The sequence below is a fragment of the Mustela nigripes genome, chromosome 4 (genome assembly GCF_022355385.1).
Source record: "Mustela nigripes isolate SB6536 chromosome 4, MUSNIG.SB6536, whole genome shotgun sequence".
Classification (NCBI taxonomy): domain Eukaryota; kingdom Metazoa; phylum Chordata; class Mammalia; order Carnivora; family Mustelidae; genus Mustela; species Mustela nigripes.
The window spans coordinates 112,828,063-112,841,830 of NC_081560.1; the positions used below are offsets into that span (position 1 = coordinate 112,828,063).

Below are 13,768 nucleotides of genomic sequence, written 5' to 3' on the forward strand. Positions count from 1 at the left end.
GCTCCTTCCCCTGGCCACTGGGGACTCAAGCACATTCTTGGGGACTCTCAGAAGCGCACCTCAAGAGGGCTCTATCAGAAGGCCTGGGTGGCTGTCACACCTCAGGCTAGAGACCCATCACACACCAACACACACCTACATGGGATCCCCGTGTGCATCCCCGCGGCCCCAGGGGAGGTGAGCTGGGGTAAATATGTAACTCCACGGCTTGCCGGCTCATGCTGTTCGGCACGGAAAGTGTGTATCGATCACTTTGACTTCCTGGAAGGAGTCCCAGCCTGAGAGTTGCTCTGGCGCCTGTCCCCTAGCCGCCAGGCAGCCTGAGGCCCCCACCCCCGCGGTGGGGCCAAGTGATGTCACCGCCCTCCTCCCCAGCTTGGGCACAGAACGGTCTGGGAACGGCTCCATCCCCTCTGATATAAATAGGGCCTCGGCCCAGCCAGGGGAAGAGGCTGCTCTTGTTTTGGGGACCCGAGGAAAAGGTAAGCAGGGAGCCCCTCCCGGTCAGGGCAGCTGATTTCTGCCGGGAGGAGAAGCCAGGGGGTCTCTGGTGGGGCGGCTGGGAGCCGGAAGGCAGGGGTCTGTGGTGACAGGCGCTGCAGGGGGGGTGGGGATCACTACTGAAGACGACGCTGATGTGTCCCCCTTCCTGTCACATCGGACGTCCTCTCATGGGCTGTCCTCCCCCTCAGGCACCCCAGGTCTTAGCAGAGGAACAGTCCCCCACCCCCACCCAGCTGTAGGGCAGGGTGGCCGGGTTCCCTGCTGCCTCTGAGCAGGGCTGGGTCCTCAGGCACAGGCCGGGATCAGAGCCACGGGGGTGGGGAGGGGCTGGAGTCAGAAGGAAGCACAAGGCTTGTGCAGGGACAGGAGCTGGGAGGTGGAGGGGGGAGCAGCCTCAGAGAGCCGGGAGCTGCGACCCTGTCCCCATCCCCGGAGGCTCAGATGAAGAGTGGCCTGTCTCCCTGCACCTCCCCCAGGCAGTGCTGCCTCCGGCCCTGGGTTCAAGGCTTGGGTGCCCTCAACTCATCACTTTGTATCCCCAAGCCTCGGTTTGCCCATCTATAAAATGGGACAAACAGCGATGCCTGGCCTCCCTTGCTCATGAGCTAGGGGTATATTCAGAGAGCTAATATAATGTGAAAGTGCTTTCTAAACTTTAAGAGAAACTGCAAAGACAGATTCTTATTGTTCAAGAGGCACTACGATGGGTGCTAAAGTGTGTGGACTGTAGCATCAGGGGGTCTGGGTTTGAATCCTAGTTCTGTCTCTCACTTAGCTGCGTGACCTTGAGCAAGTCACGGAACGTCTCTGTTCCTCTGCAAAACAGCATTCATTAATCCACTTAACAACTGTTTATCAAGTACATACTAGGTCCCAGGAGCATTTCTGGAAATGTGACATATATATATATCAACGAACAAAACGGAGCAAGGACCCCACTCTCTCGGAGTTTGCCTTCACGTGGGAAGAGACAGGCGATGAACACTAAACAAATAAATGCATAATAATTAATTATTTATAAGGTCATAAGGGGGTCAGTGCTGTGGGAAAAGGAAGTAAAGCGGGATAAGTGAGTTCAGGGTGTCAGGCGTGGTGGGGGACAGTTACAGCGGGAAATGGAGTGTCATGGAAGCCTTAGCAGGATGAGAAGAGTCCATGGAAAGTGCTAGAACACTGCCTGGCAATGATAGGCATTAGACCAGTGTTGGCTGCTGATCTCACTATTTCATGAAGCCACAGAACCACGAGGGGATATGGAAAGGAGACTGAGCAGGGGTGCTGGAGTTAGGGCAGATCCACGGGAGCCTGGAGCCCCCGTTTATTCTGAGGCCCCATGGTGGGGTGACTAAGGACCGGTCAGTATGGCAGCCACGGATGCCCGCTGAGAGCAACACATAGCAGCCCCTGCCCCGGACTGTGACCGTGAAACTATTTCACTGTAGACAGTGCGTGTGCTGTGCGGGACTGGCAAAGCAGGGAGGGGGCTGTGCTTACCTGCGTGGCCCAAGCCCAGGACTGGGGGCCACTTCTGCCAGATTTCTCCAGCCCTCCGCTTCTACAGGTTTCCCCTGATAACTCAGAGTGCTTTGGCTTTTTACACGAGGCAACTGCTGGCAACGGAGGCCTGTCTGGATGGGAAGAACTTTCTGTTCCATTTTTGTATGTCGCGTGGCTTCTCATGAGAACCATGGATTGGGTCAAATGTGCGGGGAGGAGGGAGAAGCGGTGGCTGAGGTCAGAAGTCAAAGTTCCTTTGGTGTTTGATGACCAGAGCAGAACTAAACACACAATGCTTGTTGAGTTGAAAGCGGGTGCAGGTTACCAGACCCGGGAGAGGAGTGCGGAGCGCCAATGTCAGCGCAACCTGGGGATGCCTGGGTGTGCAGGAAAGATGGAGGCATCAAGGTGACCTTGAGTTCATGTCTCAGTTCCAGGGATGCCTGGGCTGCTCTGGGAGGGCAGGGGGATGGGGGAGGATGAGGACGGGAGCACGAAAGATGAAGCTGGAAGTCTGCGGCTTCACTGGAAATCAGTGCGATACCATGGAAATGACTGGGAGCGAATGAACCCGTGCCATGAACATGGGTCCTAGGTCCGCCGAGCCAGCCCGAGAACCTTGTCTGCTACGTTCTCTCTCATCGAGAGGCGAGGCGGGAGCAGAATCACAGGGCGCTAGAGAAAGCTGCCAGAAATCCTCCTGTCAACGACAGAGACCCACATCTAGGGCACAGGACGGTTCTACTTCAGACTCACCTGGGACGTTTTTTATAAAAAAACTAACCCTGGCCCCAGCGCAGACCAACGCCACCGGCTGTCGGTGAAAGGCGTTGGTGGGGTTGGTGTCAGGCTCCATGGGGATCCACTGCGCAGGACATAGTCCTCCACATGCAGGACACAGTCGCCGACTGGCCTGGGGTGCTGGGACAGGTGCAAACACCAGGGCTTCAGGCTGAGCCTCTGGTGCTCACTGCCAGCCGCCTGTGGGGGCCACAGTGGGGCTGAGAAACCCCTTCTGAGGCCACACCCCAGGGCCATTATAGCTGGCATCTCGGGGGCGGGGGGAGACGGACTTCCATGGTTTCTAAGGCTCCCCTGGTGAGACCTGTGGGAACCGGGCTTGGGACTGACTGGTGAGAATAAACGCAGGTCTGAATTGTGTCTGTTACACGCTTTGCTGTGTGAACTCGGGAACTTTTTTTCCTGCCTCAGAACTCCCCTTTCTGTGTCTGCAAAGGAGTGAAAACTTTCCTTCCTCACATGAACAGCCAAGGGCTGGATTGGGGAATCTGTAGGCAGGGGCTTCTGGGGACAGTCACACACTACCCAGCTAGAACAGGTCTATTCTTACAGGACGCACCTGGTCTGGGGAATGAGGTGTACATCTCCTGGTTGGGACCACACACAGATTGTTCCCGCCAGGCCAACTTATAACATAGAAAAAAACCTCTGTGCATCTTAGTCTCGTATTCCAAACTGGTTTCCACCTACCCCGGGGCTAGGAGGCCTCCTGGAGACTCGCGGTCTGCCCCACAGCTGGTTTTCTAGGGAAGCTCATAGCCAGAGGCAGCCGTATCAAATTCTCAGACTGGGTCCCTTCAACGACAGAAATCTGTTCTCTCGTGATTCGGGCGGCTAAAAGTACAATGACTCCTTCTGGGAGAACCTTCATATCTCACACCGGTTTCAAGTCCAAGCTGAGATGTTGACAGATGTGTCTTCTGAGGTCTCTCCCCCTGGCTTGTGGATGGCTGTCTTCTCCCTGTCTTTCCAGGGTCTTCCGTTTGTGTGTGTCTGTGTCCTAATCTCTTCTAAGAGGGACCCCAGTCAAATGCGATGAGGGCCCATCCCAATGACCCCATTTAACCTAAATTACCTCTTTAGAGACTCTATCTCCCAATAGAGTACATTTTGAAGTAGTGGGATTTAGGACTTCAACATAGGAAATTAAAAACTTTAAGGCAACAAGGTGAATTTTGTTTATTTTAAAATCAAAGTTCCTTCAAAAATAAGTTTAATAAGATGGGATCGGGAGGGAGACAAACCATAAGAGATTCTTAATGTCACAAAACAAACTGAGGGTTGCTGGTGGGGAGAGGGGTTGGGAGAGGGTGGCTGGGTTAGGGACATTGGGGAGGGTATGTGCTATGGTGAGTGCTGTGAAGTGTGTAAGCCTGAAAATTCACAGGCCTGTACCCCTGGGGATAATAATACATTATGTGTTAATACAAATAATAAAAAAATTTAAAAAAAAATTCAGTAAAGGCAAAAAAAAAAGTCTAAATGTTTCCATATTACTCTTAAAAAAAGATTTTATTTATTTATTTGAGAGATGGAGAGAGTGAGCACAAGCAGGTAGGGGATGTGTAGAGGGAGAGGGAGAAGCAGACTCCCCACTGAGCAGGGAGCCCAGGATCATGACCTGGGCCAAAGGCAGATGCTTAACGACTGAGCCACCCAGGTGCCCCCCATTACTCTTTATTAAACATATAATTATCGACTAATCCATGATATCACTGATTTACCCAAGGTAAAAAATACTATTATGCAGTCGCATACTCTTTTTTTTTTTTTTAAGATTTTTATTTATTTATTTGACAGAGTGAGATCACAAGTAGGCAGAGAGAGAGAGAGAGAGAGAGAGTGGGAAAGCAGGGTCCCCGCTGAGCAGAGAGTTTGATGCGGGACTCGATCTCAGGACGCTGAGATCATGACCTGAGCCAAAGCAGAGACTCAACCCACTGAGCTACCCAGGCGCCTGCAGTTGCATATTCTTGAAGAGAAGCACTTAACAACATTTTGTGAAAATATTTGTGTACATTTTTACTTGATGTATATTTCTGTTTAAAATATACCCATGTCTTACTATCAAGACATTCTCCCCATTATAAAAATCAGACAAAAAAAACCAACCCCAAAATACTCTCCCCGCAAAAGACACAGCTCAGCGCATGATAGCGCATCATGGCTCACAGAGATACTGTCCTCAGAGCCTGGAATCTATCGCTTTTCTTTAAGGTGTTGTAGACCTGGATAGATTTCTCCTGGGTTCATGACCGCACGGAATACGGGAACAGCTAGACGTCTGGCTGGAGGGCACTAACACGCTTAGTAACCTGTCGTCCTGCACGAAATGCTGTTTCAGGGAATCGAGCGCCCCTGCCAGAGATGAGTCCTGCCGGAGTGGGCCTAAGGGCCACTGTCCTCTGCCTCGTGGCCTGGGCCGGCCTGGTAGCTGGGGACCGAGTATACATCCATCCCTTCCACCTCCTCGTCTACAGCAAGAGCAGCTGTGAGCAGCTGGAGAAACCCGGCCCAGAGATGCCCGAGGAGCTGACCTTCACGCCCGTCCCGATTCAGGCCAAGACGTCCCCAGTGGACGAAGAGGCACTCCGGGAGCAGCTGGCGCTGGCCGCCGGGAAGTTGGAGGAGGAAGACAGGATGCGGGCGGCTAAAGTGGGCATGATGCTCAACTTCCTGGGCTTCCACATGTACAGGGCACTGGGCGAGTCTGGGAGCGAGGCCAGTGGGACCGTCCTGTCCCCCACGACTCTCTTTGGCACGCTGGCCTCTCTCTACTTGGGCGCGCTGGACCCCACGGCTGGCAGACTGCAGGCGTTCCTGGGCGTCCCTGGGGAGGACCAGAGCTGCACCTCCCGGCTGGACGGCCACAAGGTGCTATCCGCCCTGCAGACCATCCAGGGCCTTCTGGTCGCTGAGGGTGAGGCCGGCAGCCGGTCCACACTGCTCCTCTCCACGGTGCTGGGCCTGTTCACAGCCCCTGGCCTGCGCCTGAAGCAGCCTTTTGTGCGGGGCCTGGCACCCTTTGCTCCCATCACCCTCCCACGCTCTCTGGACTTGTCCACAGACCCGGATCTTGCTGCTGAGAAGATCAACAGGTTCATGCAGGCAGTGACAGGGTGGAAAACGGACAGACCCCTGTCAGGAGTCAGCCCAGACAGCACCTTGCTTTTCAATGCCTATGTCCACTTCCAAGGTAAGGCAAAGCCTGGAGGTGCCTTCGGGGTGGGTGCCCTAGGGGGACAGCTCTCTGTGTCTGCAGACTTAGTGTCCAGCATTTGGCTCAGCAGGGCCAGGCCTTGGGGATGGGCGGGGTGAGAACGTGGGGAAGTACCTGGGAGTCACTCTCAAGGAGCCGGTAGTAGCTGCCCAAGGGGGTCCTTGGATGAGCATCGAGCGAGCCACCTGCTGTCCTACTGTGTGCGGCAGCTCTAGTGCTCCCTCATATCCTGATCATTTAATCCCCTTGGGATGTGGTAAAGCAGTGTTACTGCCTCCAGGGAAAAACCCAGAGTGACCGCCTTAAGAAGACACGGCCACAAGTTGGGTTCCTGAGATCCAAACCCACACTTCCCGGTCCAGTGGCCCATCTGCACACTCAGAAGGGAGGGCTTCTTGTCTCTTGAGAAGGTCAGTGTCCTCACAAAAATACCCAGTTTGTTTGCTTACACCACCTTTCATGCTGGGAGCGGTTAGTACTACTCCCCCTTCCCCAAATCCCCACAAAGATAGCTCGCTCATTCAACAACTGATTGTTGAAGCCCTATTATGCACATGCCCCTGAGTTGGGTGTCTCAGGGGGCCAGGGAGGAAGGACGCACAAGTCTGGAACCCAGGTTGCCTACTGACGTTCAAGAGAGGAGATCGATCCCACAGGCGAGTGCCCCCAGCTGCAGAGCTCTAGGGAAACGTGCCCTGAAAAGGCACTCTGGGGCGCTAGGCCCTTGGAGGAGGGAGGGTCCCCAGGGAGAGGACAGAGGATGGTGAGGGGAGCAGGGCTGTGGAAGAACAAATGTGTGAGCAAAAAGGCTGGCAAGCTCAGGGCCAGAAACCAGAACAAGGGCGGCTCTGTTTGGCCAGAGCTCGGAGGGGATGGGGCCTGTGGGAGGCACAGCCCGAAAGAGGCGTCCGGCCAGATTTTGGGATGTGATGCTGGGAAGGGTGGTAGATGCTGGAGCAGAAAAAGTGTTCTGGTCAGAGGGTATCCAGGCCGCTGGGGCTGTGTCCATGGGAGGCGGGGAGGGTCCCAGGAAGGTGATGCAATGGGCCCACTGTCCAGGGAGCACATGCTGAGGCAGTGGCCTTGCAGACTGACAGGTGGGGTGGGCAGGGTGCATTTGCGAGCCAAGGGAGCCACAGCAGAGAGATAAAACTAGAGACATGGAGGCGTAATAGAGCACGACGGTTGTCTCACTCTGAAAACATCCTGCAAGTCTGTAAACCCCCATGGGGGAGGACCTCCAGCCTGTTCTGGGTGCAGGGGGAAGATGATGGACCCAGGAACCGAGGCCAGCACAGGCGCCCTCCTGCTGAGCATGGTTGCCCACCCCTCCCCCCACCCCTTGGAAGACAGAGAGGGGATGAGCGGCCTCAGCCTGCTCTTCCCAGGAAGAGCCCCAGGAAGAGCACCAGGAGGACCGCTCACTGAGAAAGTCCTGACCCCCCCCAAAGCTAGAGAGCCACAGGTGCCTGGACACTCGGCAGGTCCCACCATGCTCACTCTCTAATCTTGCCCCCTGACCTTTCTGGGCCTCAGTTTCCATCCAACAGAGATGCACCAGCCCCTCCTGGCCCAGCACCGCACGGCTGCCTTATGAAGCCGAAGGCTGTCTCTCTGGGGAGTTCGAAGTGCCTCTTTGGTAATGATGTTCTGTGAGCACGACCTCAGTGCCCAGATGGACGTGGCTGGCTCTCGAGGCCTCGGGGGTTGGGAGCCCCTGAGCTGTAGGGCGCCCTTTGCCCAGGCCCTGTGGTCATCCTGAGCTGCTGCTGGCTCTGGCAGGTTCCACGGCACCAGTTGACTTAACCCTGAGAGATTTACTTAACCTCTGGGTGAAGATGGATTCTGTGCTTTTCAGTGGAGCGTCCAGGACAGGGAAGCCTCCTCTGTTCAGACTCTCCTGTCCTTCCGTGTGGGTGGGAAAAGATTTAGTCCTTTCTTCCCCTAAATTTACAAGTCTCCGGCCAGGCCTGGTGGGCCAGCACTGAGAGCCCCCCTGGTACAGTCACGGGGGACCCCCAGGGACAGGGCGTTTAGCAGTTGTCTACCCCTCTTTCCGGGACAGTCGAGCCAACTGGCTGCACCCCTTGGCCACCCCTCACACAGTCCCCGGGGGGGAGGCCCTCACACGGGGCTGCCCCCTCCCCGCAGGCCAGGGCAAGCCTGCACCGTTTGGCTCCGAGCCGCGGCTCACCCCAGGTCCTGTGTCTGTCCTGGTCAGCATGTGGAGCCTGCCTTGCAGGACGTGTGCTTAGCTCTGCGTCCTGACTTGCAGAAGGGGAGCCTGTCACAGCCGACACTGCTTCCAGATGGAGACGTGCCCCAAGGCAGCGTAGGGCTGCCAAGCTGCTCTGGGTGACACTGGGATGGTGGGCGCAGTCACTGCACGTCTGTCCAGCCCCACAGAACGTACGGCCCTGAGAGCGAGCCCTCATGTCAGCCCTGGACATGATGACAGTGATGTGACGGTGAAGGGTCATCAGTGCTAATGGACATCTGCTCCGGTGGGGGTGAGGATAGCACGGGAGGCTGTGCTTGGGGTGGGGGCAGGTGTATGGGGAAACTCTATATTTTCTCCTAATTATGCTACGAACCTAACTTCTCTTAAAAAATGAAGTTTATTTAAAAAAAGAAGCCGGTGAGTGTGGCGGGCCGCAGGCTTTGGGCCAGGTCAGATCTGGGGTGAGTTTACCTGGTCAGTTCATGGTGGCCTAAGGTCCCTGGTTTCCTTTGTGGTCCTTTGCGGACCTTAAGGTGACAGGTGTAAAATCTCAGAGTGGCACCTGGTGTGTCAAATGTCTTCAACACGGGCAGTTAGTGTCACCGTCGTGATCTCAAACGGTTGGATCTTGCAGGAGGAAGACTCGACCGGCCCTTGGGGTACAGGGTAGGGCCTGCAAAGCGCAGGGGTGGGAAGACGCCCCATGGCCCGGGGTATGCCGGGGGAGGCTGGAGCACAGGCTGGGCCTTCGGCTCTCCCCGTGGTGTCCCTAGCCCTGAGCGCATCTGCCTGCCTCTGCCTCAGCTGACCCGTCCCTCCTTGTCTCCTCTCTGGGTCCCCAGGACAGCTGAAGGGCTTCTCCCTGCTGGAGGGACTGCAGGAGTTCTGGGTGGACAACGCCACCTCGGTGTCGGTCCCCATGCTCTCGGGCACGGGCACCTTCCAGCACTGGAGCGACGTCCAGAACCACCTCTCCGTGACCCGGGTGCCCCTCAGCAAGAGTGCCTGCCTGCTGCTGGTCCAGCCCCATGGCACTTCCGGTCTGCAGAAGGTGGAGGCCATCACCTTCCAGCACAAATTCCTGACGTGGCTGAAGAACCTATCTCCCCGGTAGGGTTCCTGGGACACCGACTGGCACCTCTGGGGCAGCTTCCCGTGGACCGTGGGGAGCTGGGCGCATCTGTCTACCCAGGGCAGGAGGGCACGAGGGGTGAGCAGATGTGTGGGTGTTGGCTGAGCCCTGGGCCCAGGACGGGGAGGGGCCCAGAGCTTCTGCTGTTCTGGAGCAGAAGGCCCGTGCGTTCACGTGTCACCCCTCCTTCTGTCCACCCGTCCACCTAACTCTGCAGGTGTCATGTCGTTCTGGGCGCAGGAGAGGGAAAGGAGTGGGAGCGTGATTTCCTTGGGCTTGGGCTTACCCGCTGGTTTTGGAGGACTGCATTTCATTCTGCCCTGAAGGGGGGACCTTTGATGCCATGACCACCCACCACGCCCCCCCACCCCTCCCCCGCCATCCTTCCATTCCCAGAGCTTGTCGGGGACTGGCTTCCCAGAAGGGTTTGGACCCCTCGGGAGGCCTGGGGGAGAGGCTTTCTTGGGGAGCTGTCCTTGAGTCCAAAACTCCCCGCTTGGCTGCCTGAGTGTTTGCTCCTCTTTCCAACTATGGAGGGAAGAAAGCCATTCCCGTGCTCAGGTGCGCTACACTTGTCCCTCGTCTGTGGCCCAGAGCAGTGGGGGCCGGAAACCTGCTCTGAGACTGTCACTCAGGGACACACTGGCCTTCCGAGGGCAACGCTCCTTTGGAAATCAGTTTTGGTTGTGCTGACCGTAAATGCCTAACGGCAAGTGTACCATGTGTACCGTCTGTAGCGCACCGTTCAGTGGCGTGAAGCACCCCACACTGGTGCCCCCCCCACACTGTCCGTCTCTAGAACGTTTTCAGCTTCCCCAACGGAAATCCAGCCTGCCCACCCCACCCCACCCCCACCCAAACCCTGGCCATGGCCGCTCTGCTTCTGCTCTCTGTGAACGTGTCCATTCTAGGACCTCAGAGGAGTGAACTCATACAGTGTCTGTCCTTTGATGACAGGCTTGTTTCACATAGCATGATGTCCTCAGGCTCGCCCGTGTGGCAGCGTGGGTCGGGATTCCCTCCTCTTACAGCAGATGCTCCGTTAGACGGACAGACATGTTTTGTTTATCCCGCCGTCAGCCGCGCACTCTTTGTCACTTCCACCGTTTGGCTACTGTGGATAATGTATGGACGTGGGTGTCATGTAAATCCCGTGAAGGCTTCGGGGGTCACGGGAAACATCCCCGGGCTCTCAGGGATGCCGACAGAAGGCAGAGGCCCTACAGGCAAGTCAGCTGAGTTGATGTCAGCAACAAGACGGCGTGGAGCGTGGCGGGACATTCCTCCCATTGCTCTCCCCTCCCCGGGGCTTTCTGGGTCAAGAATGCCTCTGCAAGGTGGTAGTAAGACATGCCGCGTTATTGCAGAGAACAGCATTTTACAGTTATCCATGTAGTTCAGCTCCGATGCGGCCAGCTGAAAACCAGAGTAGAACGAAGGACAACTCATCGCCAACCCCACTGAGCGCTACTTGAAGCGCACATCCTTCTCACAGTATTTCCAAGGACACGAGACTTTTTTGTTGTATTTGTTGCGACAAACTTTCCCTAGCTGGGTGGGGGGTTCCAGGGCCTCTCAGTGGGGAGCCACCCGGGACTTCCTAAGCGTGTGTCACCCCCGCAGGACCGTCCGCTTGACTGTGCCCCAGCTGACACTGCGAGCCTCCTATGACCTGCGGGACCTGCTGGCCCAGGCCAAGCTGCCCACCCTGCTGGGGGCCGAGGCGAATCTGGGCAAAATCAGCGATGACGATCTCCGAGTCGGAAAGGTACCATCTGTGCCGGTGATGTCTGGGCTCGAGTGAATCCGTGTGTTCACAGGGGGGAGGTGGAGACGGAAAGGACACAGAGAGAGCTTCTGCAGGGCAGGCAGGGGAGGAGGGGAGGGCATGGCTATGTGGCTGTGCATCCAGGGTGGGAGAGAAGTGACCAGAACTTTCCAGGGCTTTCCGGGGACAGGTGGAGAGCAGCAAACCCTTCCCCACCATGTGTTTTTGGCTCTGCCCAGCTTGGTCTAGCCTCGGGGTCCTTCCCAGATCCCACAGCAGGGCCAGGACTCAGGCCATGGGATAAGGACCCAGTGCCAGCCCTGCCAGAGCTGCGTGCCCACAGGGAACACTCAGCAGGAGGCAGACTATCCCTCTGCCTGAATGATGTCTCCCTAAAGCTGGGGTGCCTGGAAGTGCTGGCACCGGGGTGGGTACCGGGGAGAGGGGGCCCTTCGCAGTTCTGGCCTTGGAGATCACTGCTGGGGAGCATCAGTCCTCTTGCTAAATTTGTGGGATGAACCAAGCACTGGCGGACCACAGCCAAGGGGCCTGGGGTTCTGTCCTGGAAAGCAAGGTGGAAAGTGGGAGACTGGTGGGTTGGAGGGATGCTCTGGGGAGAGCTGTTGTGTGAGTTGGGCTGAGTGGGAGCCATCTATACCAAGGGGCATGTATGGCACGGGCGGGCTGGAGAAACAGCTGTCCTGCACCCTCTCCCTGGGTGCTGAGGGCCGTCGGGAGCTGTCACAACGCTTGCTGCTTTGCAGGTGCTGAATAGCATCCTTTTGGAACTAAAAGCAGACGAGGGAGAGCAGCCCACAGAGTCTGCCCCGCAGCCAGGTGAGCCCAAGGCCTTGGAGGTGACCTTGAACCGCCCGTTCCTGTTTGCCATTTATGAGCACGACTCCACTGCCCTGCACTTCCTGGGCCGTGTGACCAACCCGCTGAGCGCGGTGTGAGACCCGGCCACCCGCAGACCTGGCAGTCACCGCGAGCAAGGGCAGTGGCCGCAGCAGCGCTGATCTGTTGCCGTCTTCCACTCTGCCTTCCAGCGAGCCAGCTTTGAGCTGGGAGAATGCCATTCCCCTCCCATCTAAGGAGCGGCGGAACCTGTGGGCAGAAGGCCTCCCGGGTTCTTCGGCTTCTCCTGGGCCACGTGGGGGGTACCGGAAACCAGAATTTAGCACAGGACAACTGTTCAGGAAAAAGTCTGAACAGACCACCTGGGTCGTGAAACCAGAAATTGTTTCCTTTTTATCAGAGAACAGGAATTGGGTTTTACAATCCCACGGTTTTCCCTGCCCTGAGTGTCGATCGGCTGGGGAAGCGTGAGCCGCTGAGCAGCCGTCCCCATGATGCCTTAGCTTTCGTTGGTCCCGGTCTTCTTTCCCAGGATGCTGTGATCTTGGAAAAACCCAAGCACCTGAATTTATGTTAGAATGTAATACCACGGCTAATTATCCCTTGTGTTATTAATAAATGTCTTGCAACAATAAACAAAAGAAGAAAAATTCTTGGGCTGCCTGGGTGGTTCAGTGGGTTAAGCCTCTGCCTTTGGCTCAGATCCTGATCCCAGGGTCCTGGGATTGAGCCCTGCATTGGGCTCTCTGCTTAGCCCATCCTCATCTACTCTCTTGTCAGTAAATAAATAAAACAAACAAATCAAATAAAATCTTAAAAAGAAAAATTCTTTCCCTCAGCGGCAAAACAAAAACCTGCCATTTAGCTGACAGACTGTCTACACCAAGTCCTTTCTAGGGCTTTGAGCCATATTTTGGGCGTATTTCCGCGGGCTGTGACAGCCATCATGTGGAGAAGTTTGCTTCTGGATGCTTCCATCCCTAAGCAGCAGGTGGGTGCGTGGGGGAGGAGGCCTCAGGCCCCTACATGCAGCCAGAAGGAACGAGGCCCACGGGCACTTCTTACTTTCCGGGGACACAGGGTTGATCGCTGGTGCTGACGACAATGAACCCATTTCCTGATGTACATACAGCGCTCTCTCCGGCTGCCTCCACTGACACCGAAATGACCAGGCAGGCTACGGACTATGGGGCCCACCGATGAGGGCCCAGGGGCATGCGGCGGCTGGACAAGTGTCTGGGGGTGAGAGTGGGGGTGACTGTCTCAGAGTTGAGTTGGGTCTCTCCCATATGCGGATGCAGAGGTGGGAGCAGAAGCACCTGTGTTCCGCTCCCACGACGACTGTGCTGCCCACAGTCCAGAGGGGACGGAGTGTCCTCCGAGCCTCAGCGTCCCCCTCACGTTCCAGCGTCCGGCTAGTCTGGCACACCCCTCCTTGCTCTGAGATCCGGGGAACAGCTGGGCCAGACATGTGAGAGGCAGCATGGTGGGGGCTTAGGGTCATGGGTTCCAGAGATGGACGGGCTGAGCAGGAAGCCCACATCCAACGCTGACCGTGACCCGGAGCAGGTGACCTCCCCTGTCTGGGGCCCCCTGCCCTTCTGTGCCAAATGGGAAATCCTTGAATGAATAAATGAGAAATAACCACCATCATGCCAGTGGCAAATGTTTTGGGGTGCAGGCAGCACCCATCCCTATCTCTACAGCTGCAGGCGAAGCTTCCTGCTGGGGATCATATCTGTTCCTGGCCACTTCCCATCGCCCCGC

The 13,768-nt window shown here is 56.5% G+C and overlaps 1 protein-coding gene across 1 annotated transcript; it reads left to right on the forward strand.

Annotated features, from left to right (window-relative positions):
- The first annotated feature begins 373 nt into the window (after nt 1-373).
- On the forward strand, nt 374-12,740 carry AGT (angiotensinogen). Its single transcript, XM_059397348.1, has 5 exons — nt 374-482; nt 5,147-5,998; nt 9,086-9,353; nt 10,999-11,143; nt 11,908-12,740. The coding sequence occupies exons 2-5, from the start codon at nt 5,170-5,172 to the stop codon at nt 12,097-12,099; spliced, it is 1,434 nt and encodes a 477-aa protein (XP_059253331.1). The 5' UTR covers nt 374-482; nt 5,147-5,169; the 3' UTR covers nt 12,100-12,740.
- Nucleotides 12,741-13,768: the final 1,028 nt, after the last annotated feature.

What these genes read in the sequence shown, in the direction of transcription:
- AGT (XM_059397348.1), top strand. Translation starts at nt 5,170, where the DNA reads ATGAGTCCTGCCGGAGTGGGCCTAAGGGCCACTGTCCTCTGCCTCGTG. An exon ending in TGCCTATGTCCACTTCCAAG is followed by an intron (nt 5,999 to 9,085) that starts GTAAGGCAAAGC and finishes CTGGGTCCCCAG; the next exon opens with GACAGCTGAAGGGCTTCTCC. An exon ending in CTGAAGAACCTATCTCCCCG is followed by an intron (nt 9,354 to 10,998) that starts GTAGGGTTCCTG and finishes TCACCCCCGCAG; the next exon opens with GACCGTCCGCTTGACTGTGC.